At 34.7% G+C, this 23,856-nt stretch overlaps 1 protein-coding gene across 2 annotated transcripts in view; it reads right to left on the reverse strand.

The window, feature by feature from the left end:
• Positions 1-23,856, reverse strand: part of LOC142321409 (uncharacterized) — a 65,723-nt gene that overhangs the window by 31,657 nt on the left and 10,210 nt on the right. The window contains exons 4-6 of one of the 2 annotated variants that reach the window (XR_012755625.1): positions 23,314-23,562; positions 21,000-21,254; positions 15,354-15,486 (exon numbers count right to left, since the gene is read on the reverse strand). Coding sequence is in view for 1 of the 2 variants with exons in the window: in XM_075359476.1 (XP_075215591.1) it covers positions 15,434-15,486; positions 21,000-21,254; positions 23,314-23,562 (557 nt within the window). In the remaining variant the exon portion in view is untranslated. Of the gene's footprint in view, positions 1-15,239; positions 15,487-20,999; positions 21,255-23,313; positions 23,563-23,856 lie in introns of those variants that run through there. The other variant, XM_075359476.1, reaches the window with a different exon arrangement.

Genomic DNA, 23,856 nt, shown 5'->3' on the forward strand with positions numbered 1-23,856 from the left:
AGTGTCACTATTTCTATCGAAAAATATTACACACACCCGCGCGCGCGCACACACCCAAACACTTGATGAAAAGAGAGTGGTAGCGTGAGACGGAACTCATGAAAATACGAATACAGTGAATATGTGTGAGAGAGAGTCACTATTTCTATCGAAAAATATTACACACACCCGCGCGCGCACACACACCCACACACTTGATGCAGAGAGAGTGGTAGCGTATGACGGAACTCACGAAAATACGAATACAATGAATATGTGTGAGAGAGAGTCACTATTTCTATCGAAAAATATTACACACCCGCGCGCGCACACACACCCACACACTTGATGAAGGGAGAGTGGTAGCGTATGACGGAACTCACGAAAATACTAATACAGAGATAATGTGTGAGACAGTGTCACTATTTCTATCGAAAAATATTACACACACCCGCGCGCGCGCACACACCCAAACACTTGATGAAAAGAGAGTGGTAGCGTGAAACGGAACTCATGAAAATACGAATACAGTGAATATGTGTGAGAGAGAGTCACTATTTCTATCGAAAAATATTACACACACCCGCGCGCGCACACACACCCACACACTTGATGCAGAGAGAGTGGTAGCGTATGACGGAACTCACGAAAATACGAATACAGTGAATATGTGTGAGAGAGAGTCACTATTTCTATCGAATAATATTACACACCCGCGCGCGCACACACACCCACACACTTGATGAAGGGAGAGTGGTAGCGTATGACGGAACTCACGAAAATACTAATACAGAGATAATGTGTGAGAGAGAGTCATTATTTCTATCGAAAAATATTACACACACCCGCGCGCGCACACACACCCACACACTTGATGCAGAGAGAGTGGTAGCGTATGACGGAACTCACGAAAATACTAATACAGAGATAATGTGTGAGAGAGAGTCACTATTTCTATCAAAAAATATTACACACACCCGCGCGCGCACACACACCCAAACACTTGATGAAAAGAGAGTGGTAGCGTGAGACGGAACTCATGAAAATACGAATACAGTGAATATGTGTGAGAGAGAGTCACTATTTCTATCGAAAAATATTACACACACCCGCGCGCGCGCACACACCCACACACTTGATGAAGGGAGAGTGGTAGCGTATGACGGAACTCACGAAAATACTAATACAGAGATAATGTGTGAGAGAGAGTCACTATTTCTATCAAAAAATATTACACACACCCGCGCGCGCACACACACCCAAACACTTGATGAAAAGAGAGTGGTAGCGTGAGACGGAACTCATGAAAATACGAATACAGTGAATATGTGTGAGAGAGAGTCACTATTTCTATCGAAAAATATTACACACACCCGCGCGCGCACACACACCCACACACTTGATGAAGGGAGAGTGGTAGCGTATGACGGAACTCACGAAAATACTAATACAGAGATAATGTGTGAGAGAGAGTCATTATTTCTATCGAAAAATATTACACACACCCGCGCGCGCACACACACCCAAACACTTGATGAAAAGAGAGTGGTAGCGTGAGACGGAACTCATGAAAATACGAATACAGTGAATATGTGTGAGAGAGAGTCACTATTTCTATCGAAAAATAATACACACACCCGCGCGCGCACACACACCCACACACTTGATGAAGGGAGAGTGGTAGCGTATGACGGAACTCACGAAAATACTAATACAGTGAATATGTGTGAGAGAGAGTCACTATTTCTATCGAATAATATTACACACCCGCGCGCGCACACACACCCACACACTTGATGAAGGGAGAGTGGTAGCGTATGACGGAATTCACGAAAATACTAATACAGAGATAATGTGTGAGAGAGAGTCACTATTTCTATCGAATAATATTACACACCTGCGCGCGCACACACACCCACACACTTGATGAAAAGTGAGTGGTAGCGTGAGACGGAACTCACGAAAATACTAATACAGAGATAATGTGTGAGAGAGAGTCACTATTTCTATCAAAAAATATTACACACACCCGCGCGCGCACACACACCCAAACACTTGATGAAAAGAGAGTGGTAGCGTGAGACGGAACTCATGAAAATACGAATACAGTGAATATGTGTGAGAGAGAGTCACTATTTCTATCGAAAAATATTACACACACCCCGCGCGCACACACACCCGCGCGCACACACACCCGCGCGCGCACACACACCCACACACTTGATGAAGGGAGGGTGGTAGCGTATGACGGAACTCACGAAAATACTAATACAGAGATAATGTGTGAGAGAGAGTCACTATTTCTATCAAAAAATATTACACACACCCGCGCGCGCACACACACCCAAACACTTGATGAAAAGAGAGTGGTAGCGTGAGACGGAACTCATGAAAATACGAATACAGTGAATATGTGTGAGAGAGAGTCACTATTTCTATCGAAAAATATTACACACACCCGCGCGCACACACACACCCACACACTTGATGCAGAGAGAGTGGTAGCGTATGACGGAACTCACGAAAATACGAATACAGTGAATATGTGTGAGAGAGAGTCATTATTTCTATCGAAAAATATTACACACACCCGCGCGCGCACACACACCCACACACTTGATGCAGAGAGAGTGGTAGCGTATGACGGAACTCACGAAAATACTAATACAGAGATAATGTGTGAGAGAGAGTCACTATTTCTATCAAAAAATATTACACACCCGCGCGCGCACACACACCCACACACTTGATGCAGAGAGAGTGGTAGCGTATGACGGAACTCACGAAAATACTAATACAGAGATAATGTGTGAGAGAGAGTCACTATTTCTATCGAAAAATATTACACACCCGCGCGCGCACACACACCCACACACTTGATGAAGGGAGAGTGGTAGCGTATGACGGAACTCACGAAAATACTAATACAGAGATAATGTGTGAGAGAGTGTCACTATTTCTATCGAAAAATATTACACACACCCGCGCGCGCGCACACACCCAAACACTTGATGAAAAGAGAGTGGTAGCGTGAGACGGAACTCATGAAAATACGAATACAGTGAATATGTGTGAGAGAGAGTCACTATTTCTATCGAAAAATATTACACACACCCGCGCGCGCACACACACCCACACACTTGATGCAGAGAGAGTGGTAGCGTATGACGGAACTCACGAAAATACGAATACAATGAATATGTGTGAGAGAGAGTCACTATTTCTATCGAAAAATATTACACACCCGCGCGCGCACACACACCCACACACTTGATGAAGGGAGAGTGGTAGCGTATGACGGAACTCACGAAAATACTAATACAGAGATAATGTGTGAGACAGTGTCACTATTTCTATCGAAAAATATTACACACACCCGCGCGCGCGCACACACCCAAACACTTGATGAAAAGAGAGTGGTAGCGTGAAACGGAACTCATGAAAATACGAATACAGTGAATATGTGTGAGAGAGAGTCACTATTTCTATCGAAAAATATTACACACACCCGCGCGCGCACACACACCCACACACTTGATGCAGAGAGAGTGGTAGCGTATGACGGAACTCACGAAAATACGAATACAGTGAATATGTGTGAGAGAGAGTCACTATTTCTATCGAATAATATTACACACCCGCGCGCGCACACACACCCACACACTTGATGAAGGGAGAGTGGTAGCGTATGACGGAACTCACGAAAATACTAATACAGAGATAATGTGTGAGAGAGAGTCATTATTTCTATCGAAAAATATTACACACACCCGCGCGCGCACACACACCCACACACTTGATGCAGAGAGAGTGGTAGCGTATGACGGAACTCACGAAAATACTAATACAGAGATAATGTGTGAGAGAGAGTCACTATTTCTATCAAAAAATATTACACACACCCGCGCGCGCACACACACCCAAACACTTGATGAAAAGAGAGTGGTAGCGTGAGACGGAACTCATGAAAATACGAATACAGTGAATATGTGTGAGAGAGAGTCACTATTTCTATCGAAAAATATTACACACACCCGCGCGCGCGCACACACCCACACACTTGATGAAGGGAGAGTGGTAGCGTATGACGGAACTCACGAAAATACTAATACAGAGATAATGTGTGAGAGAGAGTCACTATTTCTATCAAAAAATATTACACACACCCGCGCGCGCACACACACCCAAACACTTGATGAAAAGAGAGTGGTAGCGTGAGACGGAACTCATGAAAATACGAATACAGTGAATATGTGTGAGAGAGAGTCACTATTTCTATCGAAAAATATTACACACACCCGCGCGCGCACACACACCCACACACTTGATGAAGGGAGAGTGGTAGCGTATGACGGAACTCACGAAAATACTAATACAGAGATAATGTGTGAGAGAGAGTCATTATTTCTATCGAAAAATATTACACACACCCGCGCGCGCACACACACCCAAACACTTGATGAAAAGAGAGTGGTAGCGTGAGACGGAACTCATGAAAATACGAATACAGTGAATATGTGTGAGAGAGAGTCACTATTTCTATCGAAAAATAATACACACACCCGCGCGCGCACACACACCCACACACTTGATGAAGGGAGAGTGGTAGCGTATGACGGAACTCACGAAAATACTAATACAGTGAATATGTGTGAGAGAGAGTCACTATTTCTATCGAATAATATTACACACCCGCGCGCGCACACACACCCACACACTTGATGAAGGGAGAGTGGTAGCGTATGACGGAATTCACGAAAATACTAATACAGAGATAATGTGTGAGAGAGAGTCACTATTTCTATCGAATAATATTACACACCTGCGCGCGCACACACACCCACACACTTGATGAAAAGTGAGTGGTAGCGTGAGACGGAACTCACGAAAATACTAATACAGAGATAATGTGTGAGAGAGAGTCACTATTTCTATCAAAAAATATTACACACACCCGCGCGCGCACACACACCCAAACACTTGATGAAAAGAGAGTGGTAGCGTGAGACGGAACTCATGAAAATACGAATACAGTGAATATGTGTGAGAGAGAGTCACTATTTCTATCGAAAAATATTACACACACCCCGCGCGCACACACACCCGCGCGCACACACACCCGCGCGCGCACACACACCCACACACTTGATGAAGGGAGGGTGGTAGCGTATGACGGAACTCACGAAAATACTAATACAGAGATAATGTGTGAGAGAGAGTCACTATTTCTATCAAAAAATATTACACACACCCGCGCGCGCACACACACCCAAACACTTGATGAAAAGAGAGTGGTAGCGTGAGACGGAACTCATGAAAATACGAATACAGTGAATATGTGTGAGAGAGAGTCACTATTTCTATCGAAAAATATTACACACACCCGCGCGCACACACACACCCACACACTTGATGCAGAGAGAGTGGTAGCGTATGACGGAACTCACGAAAATACGAATACAGTGAATATGTGTGAGAGAGAGTCATTATTTCTATCGAAAAATATTACACACACCCGCGCGCGCACACACACCCACACACTTGATGCAGAGAGAGTGGTAGCGTATGACGGAACTCACGAAAATACTAATACAGAGATAATGTGTGAGAGAGAGTCACTATTTCTATCAAAAAATATTACACACCCGCGCGCGCACTCACACCCACACACTTGATGAAGGGAGAGTGGTAGCGTATGACGGAACTCACGAAAATACTAATACAGAGATAATGTGTGAGAGAGAGTCATTATTTCTATCGAAAAATATTACACACACCCGCGCGCGCACACACACCCACACACTTGATGCAGAGAGAGTGGTAGCGTATGACGGAACTCACGAAAATACTAATACAGAGATAATGTGTGAGAGAGAGTCACTATTTCTATCAAAAAATATTACACACACCCGCGCGCGCACACACACCCAAACACTTGATGAAAAGAGAGTGGTAGCGTGAGACGGAACTCATGAAAATACGAATACAGTGAATATGTGTGAGAGAGAGTCACTATTTCTATCGAAAAATATTACACACACCCGCGCGCGCACACACACCCACACACTTGATGCAGAGAGAGTGGTAGCGTATGACGGAACTCACGAAAATACTAATACAGAGATAATGTGTGAGAGAGAGTCACTATTTCTATCAAAAAATATTACACACACCCGCGCGCGCACACACACCCAAACACTTGATGAAAAGAGAGTGGTAGCGTGAGACGGAACTCATGAAAATACGAATACAGTGAATATGTGTGAGAGAGAGTCACTATTTCTATCGAAAAATATTACACACACCCGCGCGCGCACACACACCCACACACTTGATGCAGAGAGAGTGGTAGCGTATGACGGAACTCACGAAAATACTAATACAGAGATAATGTGTGAGAGAGAGTCACTATTTCTATCAAAAAATATTACACACACCCGCGCGCGCACACACACCCAAACACTTGATGAAAAGAGAGTGGTAGCGTGAGACGGAACTCATGAAAATACGAATACAGTGAATATGTGTGAGAGAGAGTCACTATTTCTATCGAAAAATATTACACACACCCGCGCGCGCACACACACCCACACACTTGATGCAGAGAGAGTGGTAGCGTATGACGGAACTCACGAAAATACGAATACAGTGAATATGTGTGAGAGAGAGTCACTATTTCTATCGAATAATATTACACACCCGCGCGCGCACTCACACCCACACACTTGATGAAGGGAGAGTGGTAGCGTATGACGGAACTCACGAAAATACTAATACAGAGATAATGTGTGAGAGAGAGTCACTATTTCTATCGAAAAATATTACACACACCCGCGCGCGCACACACACCCACACACTTGATGCAGAGAGAGTGGTAGCGTATGACGGAACTCACGAAAATACTAATACAGAGATAATGTGTGAGAGAGAGTCACTATTTCTATCGAATAATATTACACACCCGCGCGCGCACTCACACCCACACACTTGATGAAGGGAGAGTGGTAGCGTATGACGGAACTCACGAAAATACTAATACAGAGATAATGTGTGAGAGAGAGTCATTATTTCTATCGAAAAATATTACACACACCCGCGCGCGCACACACACCCACACACTTGATGCAGAGAGAGTGGTAGCGTATGACGGAACTCACGAAAATACTAATACAGAGATAATGTGTGAGAGAGAGTCACTATTTCTATCAAAAAATATTACACACACCCGCGCGCGCACACACACCCAAACACTTGATGAAAAGAGAGTGGTAGCGTGAGACGGAACTCATGAAAATATGAATACAGTGAATATGTGTGAGAGAGAGTCACTATTTCTATCGAAAAATATTACACACACCCGCGCGCGCACACACACCCACACACTTGATGAAGGGAGAGTGGTAGCGTATGACGGAACTCACGAAAATACTAATACAGAGATAATGTGTGAGAGAGTCACTATTTCTATCGAAAAATATTACACACACCCGCGCGCGCACACACACCCACACACTTGATGAAGGGAGAGTGGTAGCGTATGACGGAACTCACGAAAATACTAATACAGAGATAATGTGTGAGAGAGAGTCATTATTTCTATCGAAAAATATTACACACACCCGCGCGCGCACACACACCCAAACACTTGATGAAAAGAGAGTGGTAGCGTGAGACGGAACTCATGAAAATACGAATACAGTGAATATGTGTGAGAGAGAGTCACTATTTCTATCGAAAAATAATACACACACCCGCGCGCGCACACACACCCACACACTTGATGAAGGGAGAGTGGTAGCGTATGACGGAACTCACGAAAATACTAATACAGTGAATATGTGTGAGAGAGAGTCACTATTTCTATCGAATAATATTACACACCCGCGCGCGCACACACACCCACACACTTGATGAAGGGAGAGTGGTAGCGTATGACGGAATTCACGAAAATACTAATACAGAGAAAATGTGTGAGAGAGAGTCACTATTTCTATCGAAAAATATCACACACACCCGCGCGCGCACACACACCCACACACTTGATGCAAAGAGAGTGGTAGCGTATGACGGAACTCACGAAAATACTAATACAGAGATAATGTGTGAGAGAGAGTCACTATTTCTATCGAAAAATATTACACACACCCGCGCGCGCACACACACCCAAACACTTGATGAAAAGAGAGTGGTAGCGTGAGACGGAACTCATGAAAATACGAATACAGTGAATATGTGTGAGAGAGAGTCACTATTTCTATCGAAAAATATTACACACACCCGCGCGCACACACACACCCGCGCGCACACACACATGCGCGCGCACACACACCCACACACTTGATGAAGGGAGAGTGGTAGCGTATGACGGAACTCACGAAAATACTAATACAGAGATAATGTGTGAGAGAGAGTCACTATTTCTATCAAAAAATATTACACACACCCGCGCGCGCACACACACCCAAACACTTGATGAAAAGAGAGTGGTAGCGTGAGACGGAACTCATGAAAATACGAATACAGTGAATATGTGTGAGAGAGAGTCACTATTTCTATCGAAAAATATTACACACACCCGCGCGCGCACACACACCCACACACTTGATGAAGGGAGAGTGGTAGCGTATGACGGAACTCACGAAAATACTAATACAGAGATAATGTGTGAGAGAGAGTCACTATTTCTATCGAAAAATATTACACACACCCGCGCGTACACACACCCACACACTTGATGAAGGGAGAGTGGTAGCGTATGACGGAACTCACGAAAATACTAATACAGAGATAATGTGTGAGAGAGAGTCACTATTTCTATCGAAAAATATTACACACACCCGCGCGCGCACACACACCCACACACTTGATGAAGAGAGAGTGGTAGCGTATGACGGAACTCACGAAAATACTAATACAGAGATAATGTGTGAGAGAGAGTCACTATTTTTATCGAAAAATATTACACACACCCACACACTCGATGAAGAGAGAGTGGTAGCGTATGACGGAACTCACGAAAATACTAATACAGAGATAATGTGTGAGAGAGAGTCACTGTTTCTATTGAAAAATATTACACACACCTACGCGCGCACACACACCCACACACTTGATGAAAAGAGAGTGGTAGCGTGAGACGGAACTCACGAAAATACTAATACAGTGTTAATGTGTGAGAGAGAGTCACTATTTCTATCAAAAAATATTACACACACCCGCGCGCACACACACCCACACACTTGATGAAGGGAGAGTGGTAGCGTATGACGGAACTCACGAAAATACTAATACAGAGATAATGTGTGAGAGAGAGTCACTATTTCTATCGAAAAATATTACACACACCCGCGCGCGCACACACACCCACACACTTGATGAAGAGAGAGTGGTAGCGTATGACGGAACTCACGAAAATACTAATACAGAGATAATGTGTAAGAGAGAGTCACTATTTCTATCGAAAAATATTACACACACCCGCGCGCGCGCACACACACACATACTCCACATTGATAAAGAGAGCGTATTTTAGTACGACAGATCCGATGAAAAAACTAATAGAGAGATAATGTGTGAGAGAGAGTCACTAATTCTATCGAGAAATATCATACACACGCGCGCGCCCGCACACACCTACACAGATACACACACATTGCTAAAGTGAGAGTGGTAGAGTATGATGGAACGGACGAAAAGACTAATAGAGAGTTAATTTGTGAGAGAGAGAGTCACTAATTCTATCGAAAAATATTACACACGCCCGCGCGCGCACATAAACCTACATTAATTTAGGACATTATTTTAAGTGAGGGACATTTATTTTATTGTATGCAACATAGATTTATTTATTTTTTTTAATATATCGGTTTTAAATTAAACATTTCTTTCTTAATTTACGGCTTAATGAAAATGAAAATTTTGTTACAATTTATTTGTTGAATGTTTTTATATGTAATTTTGTTTAATGATGTTTTAAAATTTAATATCTATTATAGATAAATAATAATGTTACATTTTACAAAATTTGTTTTATTCAACAAAAAAAAAACAGGCGATGTAATCTTTTTTGAAATAGATACATCAACATGGCAAAATTTTTATAATATTAATTACTGATAAATTTTATGTAGGAATTAAAATGAATTTTATTCAACAAAATGCTATAAAATGTATTAATATTTTCAATAATTTTATAGGAATTGCCTAATTTTTATATTGCATCTGGATACATTATTTGTATAAATAGTAAATGTAATTTATCTGTACTGAATAGACATGATTTATCTTGCGCTTTGCTACCTTTGTCTACTTTAAGTACAAATACCTTAGTACAATGAATATATCCCAGGAACTGTATTGAATGCTTTAGTTATTATTGCTGAAACAGGAAATATTTTTTAGAAACTGTATTAAGAGAGTAGTTTGTATTTTGAATTAGGAAAAAAACAATGTGCAGTTTTATATCATATTTAAAATATACTTATTCCTTTTTAGTTTTTTTCAGATCATAATGGTGTTATCTCCCCACTAGAACAATCAGAATCTTCTTTCAAACAAAATCACTGAACCAAACCTTATTGGACATTCACACATTTTCACATCTATTCTGTTTAATTTCTTTTTTCTGTAATTCTCTAGAAAATTCTAGAAATAAAAGCCCCAATAATCACTTGTACAAATATTTTCTATTATCGCATAAGTATTCTTCATTTATTTCTCAAGAGTTTATAATAATAAGAAATTATCTTTTATCTTAATTAAAAATAATTTAAAATTTATTTTTGTTTCCCATATTTCTAAATTTTTTCTGGACGTCAGTTGTAGTTAACTGCATTCATTTCTGGGTCTCTCGATTGTAACCTGAAAAAGAAATCTTTTGTAAAGCTGTTTTATTGTGTAATCAACCATTCCTGTTTTAGCTAAATTTATTTTAATTTTTTCAGCTCACTAATAAATAAAAACAGAATGTTCAAATCCAATTAATACTTGTTCTAATCCATTTTCATTTGATCCATTACCATTTGTAGTGAATTGCCAACCGACACTCAAATTTCTGAATACTGTAATACAATCTTAATTTCTTCATTGAAATCATTTACAATTTTTTACTGTGCTTTTTCTTTCAGTTACAATTATTTTACTGAATTTATGTATAGCCATTTGTAAAACTTCATACAGGAAGAAAAATACAATCCCAGTTTATATTCCTACGTTTAAGAAAATAGTCAAATGACCATATAATGTAAAGGTTCCATTTATTTTCATAATAACAAGTAGTACACTGTAATTTTGTTCTTTATGTGAATTCTCTGTTTTTTAATGTAATGCTTTTTTTTGTCTTCAGTCATTTGACTGGTTTGATGCAGCTCTCCAAGATTCCCTATCTAGTGCTAGTCGTTTCATTTCAGTATACCCTCTACATCCTACATCCCTAACAATTTGTTTTACATATTCCAAACGTGGCCTGCCCACACAATTTTTTCCTTCTACCTGTCCTTCCAATACTAAAGCGACTATTCCAGGATGCCTTAGTATGTGGCCTATAAGTCTGTCTCTTCTTTTAACTATATTTTTCCAAACGCTTCTTTCTTCATCTATTTGCCGCAATACCTCTTCATTTGTCACTTTATCCACCCGTCTGATTTTTAATATTCTCCTATAGCACCGCATTTCAAAAGCTTCTAACCTCTTCTTCTCAGATACTCCGATCGTCCAAGTTTCACTTCCATATAAAGCGACACTCCAAACATACACTTTCAAAAATCTTTTCCTGACATTTAAATTAATTTTTGATGTAAACAAATTATATTTCTTACTGAAGGCTTGTTTAGCTTGTGCTATTCGGCATTTTATATCGCTCCTGCTTCGTCCATCTTTAGTAATTCTACTTCCCAAATAACAAAATTCTTCTACCTCCGTAATCTTTTCTCCTACTATTTTCACATTCAGTGGTCCATCTTTGTTATTTCTACTACATTTCATTATTTTTGTTTTGTTCTTGTTTATTTTCATGCGATAGTTCTTGCGTAGGACTTCATCTATGCCGTTCATTGTTTCTTCTAAATCCTTTTTACTTTCAGCTAAATGTAATGCAAATAATACAATTTCTCAAAAATATTAATAAGCATTAGTTTCCTAACCTTTTAATTAAATATTTAAATTTAACCTCTTTGGAGAGAGATAAATCTTTTTACTATGTATATTTCATATACAAATTATGTTTACACGGTTTTGTTGGCTCATATACAGTAATTTGAATAATATACATAAAATAATTAGGTAGCTTGTAATTGCATGTACTTGTTATGTAGCTAGTAATTTCATGTTCTTTTTATGTAGCTTAGAAATATAACTGTTTTATCATAAAAAATTGTTTTACTAACATCGACTAACATTAATTACACTAATTTAAGTTTAGTTGATGGGTATTTTATGTATATCATTCATTCTGCTGTATCTGAGTCGAATATTTAAATTTAAATGTAATATAATTTGATTTTCAAGTATTAAATTAGAACTGTATCTTCAAAGAGGTTAAATTATAATATAATTGATTTTAAGGAAGAGACTGTTTATACAACTTTACCACTTTTTTAAAATAAATAGAAATTTGTGATTTGTTAATTCATAGTATTGGCTTTTCTCAATCGTATTAGATCTGTTTATGTAAAACAGTCTAATTCGCCTTTATTTTTATAATTATATGAAATTTTTTTTTTGTCTTCAGTCATTTGACTGGTTTGATGCAGCTCTCCAAGATTCCCTATCTAGTGCCAGTTGTTTCATTTCAGTATACCCTCTACATCCTACATCCCTAACAATTTGTTTTACATACCTCCGGAATATTTTACCAAGGAAGGCGCCTCCATTATTATTATGTGAAAATGCAGAGCCACATTTTCTTGGAAAAAAAAAAACAGCTGTAGTTTTCCATTGCTTTCAGCTGCGCAGTACTCAGAGGACTGAGTGATGTTGATATGGCCGTTTAAGTCATTGTGACTCACGCCCCTAACAACTACTGAAAGAGCTGCTGCCCTCTTTCAGGAATCATTCCTTAGTCTGGCTCTCAACAGATACCTCTCCGATATGGTTGCACCTTCGGTCCAGCTACTCTGTATACCTGAGCACTCAAGCCCCCTCACCAACGGCAAGGATGAGACCTTGCCGATTCGTAGAGGAGGAATTATTTGAAATAATTTCTTAAATAAATAATCATATTTAACAACAAAATTAAATCAAAAACGTCCCTTTTATTATCTATATATAAACAAATTTAAGAATACAACACATATCAGATTTTTTTAGCTTTCATTTAAAAACATCTTCATCCTTGTCCTAAGTATTATAAAAGCATCTAACATTACATAAATCTACTTTTGACACAGTCATGCAGTATTTGAACATATACTGGTCTTCTGCCCAGAAACATCAAGGAACTATTACAGTATGTCGGTCAGGAATCATTTTAGTTCTATTTAAAAGGCCCTTAACTATTACACCTTTGATAACTTTTACAGGAATATTAAACCTAAAAATACACTACATTAAACCTTTTGTATGAGCAAACTAAATATATAAACCCCCTGGTTTTAGTCTTCTAGAGTATATGCCATATCTTGCCTGGTGGATATCCACTGAAATTATTAGTTTATTTTTCTATAAATGTATGTTTTTTATAAACCATTCTCCAAAACCATGTAAAACTGAAATGTAGCACATTCTCTTTTCTTATACGAGATCAGAATTTGTGATTTAATTGGTACCTGTAACCTGCTGTTAATCATTTTGCACCTCCCAGTGTTCACATATAGAATTAAACTGTAATTATATTTCACATTGTTGATGAAAAAAGACCCTCCTTATGGATTACTGAATAATAAGATTTAATTTTTTTCTATAATCCCATAGATAAAGGTAACCTCAATATTACATTTAGTATTTGCATTTTTAATACCCCTTTTTTCACTTGGATTGTTATCAATCACAAATTGATTCCATTTGCTATTCATTAGTAACTTTACTTTTTTTCTATAATTTAAATTATAGAAAAAAAACAAATTAGACTTTGTTGTTTTTAATTCCAATTGGGATTGGCCATATTATGCTGTGAAAATGCATTCTTAAGAGAATCTTAAACGGGGTAATTAAGAGGTCTGGATGTTAATGCATACATCTGCACAAGTGCAAAAGGGAAAAAAAGAAATATGGAAAATACAAGTAAATTCATTATGATTAAAGACTCTCTGAGTAATTGATTTCTTTGAAAAATCTTCTATTTTTAATATTGAAAATAATAGAAAAATCCCTTAAGTTATATTTCTTCAAATCGATAACATATTTCTGTTGAGATTATAAAACAAAAATCTTCTGGTTAATATTTCCCTAGTTCAGTATTTTAATTCGGTTTCATTTTTAGAAATACAGTTTCAAATTATGTAACTGTAACAACAACACACAGATTAGAGTGTATATACAGACAGAAAATTTTATATGCTCTCATATAGTTCAGGGTGTATTGTTTTAAATTTTTTATCAACTTAGTAAATCTGATATGCTCTGAAACAGTTCAGGGTGTATTGTTATAAATTTTTTATCAACATAGCAAGTCTGATATGCTCTGAAACACTTCAGGGTGTATTGTTATAATTTTTTTATAAACTTAGGAAGTCTGATATGCTCTGAAACACTTCAGGGTGTATTGTTATAAATTTTTTATCAACATAGCAAGTCTGATATGCTCTGAAACAGTTCAGGGTGTATTGTTATAAATTTTTTATCAACTTAGCACGCCTGATATGCTCTAACACATTTCAGTGTACAGTTTAAAAATTTTTTTTTCTTTTATTTTAAATATTTTAAATTTTAATACCCCTTTGCTTTCCCCAATCAGCGTCAGCCATCTGCTTCAAAGAAGATGCATGCTTGCATGTTAGTTTAATTTTTTCAAACTAGGGTCAGTTGATTTTAGAGGTGCCGTAATAAATTATTTCATTTTATTCGCTAATTTTTTTATTAAAAAAATTAACTTACTTACAAAATTTACCAATTTTTTGTGGTAAATCCTACGTAGAATGATTATTTGAAAAAAAATCCATCTCGCATAACACAGTAATCCAAATTACTTCAAAATTTAATCATTTTTATATGTAATATATTTGCCTTGCATATTAAAAGGCATGAACTGATTCTGGTTTTTACTGTGTAATCATTTTATTTTACATATTTTGAAATTGTTGGGGAAATAAGTGATTGGTGTAAATAAAGTGTGAATTTGAAGTGCAATCAAAATCAAAGTGTGAAATTAACGTTATCTTCCTCACTACAAAAATTTACAAACTATAAATAAAAATGAGACTTGAAATAATGCAAATTACCAGGTTATATTCAACATCTCATCAACTTTTCACTTCCTCCTGCATCCTATATCTTCTGAGTACCAGATCAATCGACTCTTTCAGCTGCTTGATGGATTTGATCCTTGGATTAGCTGTGGTGATGAATGTAAAGCTGTGCAGCCAAATGGTAAAATATTAAGGTACTACTAATTCTTTACTACATCATATATATTTAATACTAGTATTTATTAAAAGACTCCATCCATTTATGTAATGTTTAGCTTCAGCTAGAGCAACCAAGTAATGGAGCTACTCATTCTGTGGCTTCAACCAGCCACTATCACTTACCTTGTACCAGGGGCCGGGGTCAGGGCTTTACCTCACCCGGTCTAGTCTAGTGGATAACTCATCATTGCAAGTCAAATGATTTCAAAGTCGAGAGTTAAGGTTCAAATCCTAGTAAAGACTTTTAAATGGATTTGAATACTAGATTGTAGATCTCAGTGTTCTTCATGGTAGGGTTTCAATTAACCACACATTTCAGGAATAGTCGATGCGAGACTGAACAAAACTACACTTAATTTGCATTCATACATATCATCTTCTGAAGTAATACCTTATGGTGGTTCCAGAGGCTAAACAGAAAAAGAGAGGGTCAGGGCAATGTTTTACCCCCAGGTTACATCATCGATAGGTAACTTTCTCTTTTGATACTGCAGTTACTTTTATTTCTAACTTTTTTAATAATTTTATGTAGATCTGGCATTAAATGTCACGCGAAACACAGATATTTTGTGTGGCAAATTACAATATAAATGCAACAAATGAAACATCAGTATAATAAAGAGAACAAACTTAGTAACATTACATATCAAGATATGCCAGTATCTGGTCAGTGCCTTATCTGTTTCTGGTATATATTTTATCTTCAGTCTGTATTAAATTCTATTTTTATTACATTAAAACTTATTCTTTTTAATGATTTCTCTTTTTTAACATAAATTATAATGTTATCATTGTGAAATTTTAAATGATATTATGAACATAAATGTAGTTGTGAAAATATTTATAAACAAAAAAAAATACAAATCAATTAAGAAGAATATAAGTTATAATTTCATATAATGTTAAATTATATATATATACAAATTTTTATGAGTTTTGTTAGTTACTGCAATGAAACTTCATAAGATTATCTAATACATTGGTTGGCTTATATTTCAAGAAGACTGTTATTCATATTTTAAACCTTTCTAATAATATTTTGAGTATTTATCAGTTAACAGTACATCACTTGATTTTTTTCATCATTGTTATAAAATTGAAATGCAATATATAATTTAACTAAATTATTCTTATTGTACACAACAATTATTTGTTTATAATGTAAAGAATAGCCATGAAAAGCAATTGATTTTGAGACATTTCATTGTGTAAAATAAATGAAATAAGAATAAAATTATTGTCGTGACAGTCAACTTTTCCTTAGATACCCCCAAACATTTAATTATAATAAAAATGAATTTTATCTACGTTTACAGATAGAGAACGGGTTTTGATTGATGAAACAAACCGATATCTTCATTTAACTATTATTTTTTTGCTTCTATTCTTGGTAAAAGTGCTCTGATCTTGTACGAGAGGAATCCCTGCTGCCTTAAAGGGGGCTTAGAATTTCTTTGAGCGAGTTGTCTTGTTTAGCAATCCTTCTGTGGATTACTCCTTTCTAACCTCCACTTTTTTCCTTTATTTTCTTCCACCTTGATATTAAAATGGTGTTTTTCAATGATTTCTCACTGGATATCTAACGGATGTGGGATGTAAAAATTCAGTTTTCTTTGTATATCTAGTCTGGAGGAGGGTGTAGCTTTTCTTATGTACCTACCTAGCTAGCGATTCTATTTCTGTAAAAAAAAGTCTATATAAATAGTTCTACCTCAGGCTAAATATTTAAGGAGTAAAAATGGACCACCTAATCATTCCTAATAAATATTTTTGTTTGAAAAGGGTCAATGCTATCATAAATGTAATGAATTTAATAACTAAAACAAAACTAATTTCACAACCGCTAATTGAATTTGTCTTATTTTCTTTTGTTTCAGGTAACTCAACGGTTCATTTAATATTCCTTTGTTATTAAAATGCACACACTAATCACCCACTTGTAAACAAAACATTTTGTTATTTGCACAAACTGTTCACATTTAGTCAACAAGACCATCTGTGTGATTTACTGCATTCTGGTTTACAGATTAGCTGATTACATTATTATTACAGCCCTATTCAAATGCAAATTTGCAATTTGTAATACAAACAACAAAATTTTCAACCATATTTGTAAACTAGAATAGTCAAAATAAAATAATGTACCAGTGAATATCAAACAAGAATTAAATTACTCATCATATTTGAATCTAAACAACTGTATCCAGATAAGTAATATTCTTCTTTTTTTTGTTTAGTTCTCAGAAAGCTTAGTAAATGAAAATCACAATACTGGTTAATTAAGTTGTATTGTACAGTAAAAATAATCATAATATTAAGTTTTTGCAGATCATATGCCAAATAAATTTTATTTAACCTAAAAAGTTTTTAAAATAGGCAACACATAACAATAAAATGTGATATATCTCTTTAAATCAGACTAACAGAATTGCCATTTTTCCTTAAAATATTTACTACATTATGATAAAACATCAACATTCATAGTTCTATCATTAACAATAATTATAAAAAAGAGGATAAACTACAGATTTAATTTTTTTTGTTTTCTTTTTATTGAGTACACTTATCTACCTTCCTCAGCTTTGTCATAATTACATAGTACAGTGAGTTTTGAAAATACAGTATATCCAAAATACATCAACATAAGATTTATCATGAAGCTAAGAAAGGTTGATCCAATGCAAAAATTATGACAATCTTAGCAGAAAAAAATACAGTAAAACTTCCCAATATCAGACATATTATATAATTATAATAGCGTATGTAATTATTATAATAGTAAGTGTATTATGTTTGCTTATTGTACAGAAAAAAAAACACTTTGAATAGAATAACTGTATTACAAATTTATTTAATGTACATTAAAATTAAAAAAAAAATTAATATGACTTTGTAAAAAGTCAAGCTTTTTATTGTTTTTCTGAAAATAAAATACTTTCTTCTATGTTTATACTTAATAAAAAAAAATAATACTGTACTATTGTAGTCGACCCATAAAATAGAGAATAAAATTACTGTACTATACTAAAATGGAATGAAAAACAATGTAAGCTATAAAAATATTAATCAAAGAAGCTACAGTGTACAAGAATATTAATCAAAACACATGTACAAAAAGTAATGTAAAAAATAAAAATAAAAATTCAAATAAGAATACATACAATTCATTTATATGTAGATGACTTAAAATAGCTGTCTATTTTACTTTGAACTAACTCCTGGTATGAATTTATTTCAGTAAGCGACTGCATTTATGAAATTAAAATAATGCCTTCTGGTAATTGTTTTTGTAAGAAATATTGCTTTAATTTTCTAACCTCTTCTCTCATGTCCTTACTCATGATGGTAAATCTGGGTTCATTGTCGTCATTATCGTACGAAACAATTTCTCACTGTTGTAGTAGTAACCTGCTTTATTGCTATACAAATTCATAAAAACTGCATCCAATACATTAATGCTTTTAGAAAGCTCATCAACATCCGTAACTTTCATTGTTGGCAATAAGTACCATAACCCTCTTTTTCTGTACTAAATTTTTTTCTGGATGATCTCCTTATCAGGCAGTCAACATACTGGAGTGATATTTGGGGAAAGAAACATCAATTTTACATTTTCTACGCTAATGTTACGGTGAGATTTTGCATTTTCCAAGAATAGTATGACGTTACTATTTTTCCTTCCCATTCTACAATCAAATTAACAACCAGAGCATCACTACATCCCTAATCATCCAGGATTTTTTATTTGAATATCATTCAATTTCTAATCAATTTATGTTTATATCCTTAAAACATCATGGTTTTGTAGCTTTTCCGATTATTAATCTTTCTTTTGATTTTTCTTTTCTGTATTTTTTTATTGTTTTACTGGGCAAAGCCCTGAAAAAAGACCAGTCTCATTACAATTAAAAATATTTCTTACATCATGCGTTATATTTCTTACATCAATATTTCAACTCATGCGTATTTCATTAACTTTAACTTTCCCTCCACTCAGACATCAAGATCTCATCTACAATCCCAGACATTTCACTACAAACATTTTTAAATGAAACGTTTTATTTAGTTTGAAATTCATCATGTTAAAAAAATACATGCGTAACTGAGTTCTTACACAATTTTTAAGGTTTTCTAACATATCAAGGTTCCAGAAACCAGAATGTTATTAGCACAAGTCCTGCTAAATCACTCATAAGTGGAACTGTCAACCGCTAGGCCTGGCATTTTAGGAAATGCACATTCTCTTAACTGATTGTCATTTTCATTCCATGAGTTTAGGATATCAAGTTTGGTTTTTAAGATATCGCTTATCTGAATTTTCTTGACATCAAAATGTTTTGCCATAACATGCACACTTGAGTTTATCTTTTTAATTGACATTTATAACTGCTACTTTTTCTTTTAATGTCAAGCATTTATATTTTTGAGACATCTTAAGTTGCAGTAATGATGGTTGCAACAATTTTTATAAAATACACAGAATTGAATCTACAGTAAACATATATATATAGCAAATATACTACAATAAAATTTACAGTACCATAATATAATAAAAATGTTACCCATATTCAATGTACAGTATAAATTTGCACATAATTGATGACTAATCATGCATGATGAATTGATTGAAATCATAACATCTGCAACTAGGCGGGAAGTGATGCAATTCACAACAGATAAACAAATTAGTTACATTGAGTATAAAATTAGACAAAAAAAATTACAACTTTATTCCCGCTGTCTGTTTTTCAAAACTGATTGAAGAGTTTTAAAGGTAAATTCATTGTTCGCTATTGCAAAGTGTTTTATCCATTAACTCCAATACAAAATAGCTAGGGAATATAAAAGTGTTCATTATTAAGAGAAGTCCATTATTTGGAAGTGTCAATTAAGGGTAGTTTCACTGCATATTAATAATAATTTTAAAGGAATAATAATATTCTTTACATGTATCATTATTATTAACAATAAATACTTTTGGTCTTTGATTGTTTACAAAAGTAACAATCCGAATCATTAAACCAAACTTTATAAATAACAAATATTTAATCAAGAAATTATGGTCATACTCATTCCCACCAAGTATTGGAAGGGGAGATCTTTGTTAAAACATCACGCATGCATTTTAATAAAATTCTGTTCATCTTTTTGTGCATCTTCCAAGACAATGTTGACCAACATGATTAAACACCAAAAACATTTTAAATCATATTAATATACAAAAATAAAATTTTAATGAAATAATAGTGTTGCAACTATGTAGCAGTAATAAATAAATTTAAGCAGTACAGAACAGAATACAAATGGTGATGTAATTTTAAAAAAGGTGTTATAAATAAAAGCCTAGACAACATTTTTCTGGTTTACATAATGAGATATTGTAATTTTTTTTAGGAATGTATGAAATTTAAAAAAAATTTAAAACCATTAAAAATTATTTTAAATGTTATTAAAACTTACAACAAGCAGTCTCCTCGTCAGCAGAATCTTCACAATCATGTTTACCATCACACAATTGTGATTTGGATACACACTTAGGTTGACCGCCAGGAGCCCCATGGGGACAAAGGAACTTATTTTCTGGACAAGCAATTGCAGTACAATTTGCTTCATCACTACCGTCAATACAGTCCCGGTAGCCATCACAGTGGTAACTTAATGGTATACAAAGTGCATTGGCACAACGAAATTGGCCAACATGACATGGTGCAAAATCTGAAACAGCAAAATTTCATATAATTTATGTATTAAAGAATTAAACAGATTCATTTGTTTAAAACAAAAAAAATTGTTCAAAATTGTTACAAATATCTAAGAAATGCCAATAATTGATTATCTTAATTTTTTTGCTGATGCTCTCACCACAAGTTTAAAGCTTGTCCATGAGATATGGAAATGGAATATTTTGTAGTGTGTGAAAAATGACAAGTCTGACTGGGATTCGAAACCAAGACCTCTGGATGAAAGGCCGGAACACTACCACTCCACTACGGAGATCGGTGGATTTAGAGGATCTAATGTAACTAAACTTATTATTTTTAGATTTCTGCTGCAAAAATTTTTGTATTAGACAAGACTACACATTTTATTTTATTTCCTCAGCTTACTTTTTATTTGTCCCAAATTCCCAGCTTAAAAACCCAAATTCCCAGTTTATTTGACCCAGCTTTTTTTAATGTTGACCCAAATTCATAAATTTCAGTCCTAAGCAATTACCCTAAAATATCCCAGAGATAATTCTGCTGATTATTACTTTTCCTAGCAGTATTTTTTTGTAAAATAAAATCTTCACTTACGACTCAGCTAGTAAGGCTTAAAGTAATAGGAGTATAAAAGGGTCCTGTGAATTATTAAATGAATATGTATGTACACTTAAAAAGAATTACAATAATAAATTTAGAAGAGCCCTACATTCTAAAGCTATTTTTAGAATTTTTTTCAGTTTTAAAAGTAGGGTGGTTGGAAATTCATAAGATGTGAGATTTTGAAATATTACCAGATCAGGTGTAGTAAAACATCCCATCATGTGTAATAGCATACTTATATTAGGTTTAGGGGAAAGGAGTGAGAAAGATTACAATTAAATAGGAAGGAAACAATATGAATGGAATCAATGAGAATGTTTAGAATTAAAGAAGTGGATAAATAAGATGTATATTGAATTAAAAAGAAATTAGGATTATTCGTATATTTTCTTTTTAATGACTTATTGACATCTCAAACTTAAGTATTTCAAAAGCAATTGGTACTTCCAAGAATGTGATATTTATTTCAAGTTTTACTTTGTTGTAGTTAAGGTAAAAAATCATTCAAAAATCATTAAAATAATTTTAAATTAATAATCTGATCTATTTCCTCAACTGAATGGGAGCAGTGCATAGACTTCTATAAAATATGGAATATTAATTTGTTTTATACTATCTGCCTTAGTCCTATGACTGTAATGGATATAAAGCATATAAGATACAAAATGGTACTAGTCAGAGTTTCCTTTCCTGATCACGTTTACAGCCAGACCTATACTGAAACAAAGTGTAGCTTATATGGATGAATACCACTAACATTTTGTTGGATTTGGCAGGTTGATACGTACAACAGTAGAGTGAAGAAAGAACTTTATTCGTAATTCCTCAATGTCTAATACGGGATGTGCATTATTCCTTAGAATGGCTATGCAATTTTTAAGAGGAAATGTCTCATTACAGATTCCCAATTAATGTTATGATTATGCATGTAACACATATAATGCAATCAAATCAACTGATGAATTCTTTTCCTTATATATCTTGGCTATATTATATTATTTTATATTTATTACACATGCATTATTAGTATTACATATAGTAATAGTAGTAATAATACTAGCATTATAATTATATACTTTGAGAGTATTGCATGTTAGTCATTTATAGGTTATGATTTCTTATATGGCTTTTTAAATCTTTAGGATTTTGTTTAGTCAAAATTAAGTTAAAATTTCCGAAAAAAAGCTGTTTTCAAAAATTATATTCTAAATATATTGCATGTTACTGAGAAGTTTATCACATTCTATTCATAAACTGGTTGTAATATTATATTACATACAATGAGTATTTTAACATGCCAATTAAAAACTGAAATCATTTTAAAAAAATCATTTATATACAACGTTTTTTAAACTTCATTAATATATATGATAAATTAAAAATAAAAAAATGTAAAACAAAATATAAGATAATAACTTAAAATGTAACCTTCTTAAACTAACCTTCTCAATAAGTAAATTTATATTTACTGCAATTTTCTTCATCACTATTATCGCCACAGTCATTTCTGTGATTACATTTACTAAAATTATCAACACAACGTTGTCCATTAGCACAACGGAACTGATCTAAAGCACAAGAAATACCATGAGAAGTACTGCAGCCTTCTTCATCTTTTTTATTTCTACAATCAAAATATCCATCACATTGCTTTGACTTTGGTAAGCATGGCCCATTAGTTTCACAATGAAAATCATCAGGTTGACACTTCCTATATGCTGAAAAGATCACAAAATTTAGTAATACTGACATAATAACTTTGTGAAATAATACAAGTAAATAATTATTTAACAATAGTAATAATGTAACTAAGAAAATAAAATTAGAACAAAAGTTTCTACGACTGATGTTTGACAAAATCAACAATTTTCTTTTAATCAACATTTTTTGAGGGGTAAAACTGAACAATAAGAAAAAACTTAAGTAGGTGTACTTACAGATCAATATTAGGAAGCAATAAATAAACAAATGTTTTTTAAAGGCTAGAAACTAAGGCTTTATTAAAATATTTT

Source organism: Lycorma delicatula, chromosome 3 (genome assembly GCF_047948215.1).
Source record: "Lycorma delicatula isolate Av1 chromosome 3, ASM4794821v1, whole genome shotgun sequence".
Classification (NCBI taxonomy): domain Eukaryota; kingdom Metazoa; phylum Arthropoda; class Insecta; order Hemiptera; family Fulgoridae; genus Lycorma; species Lycorma delicatula.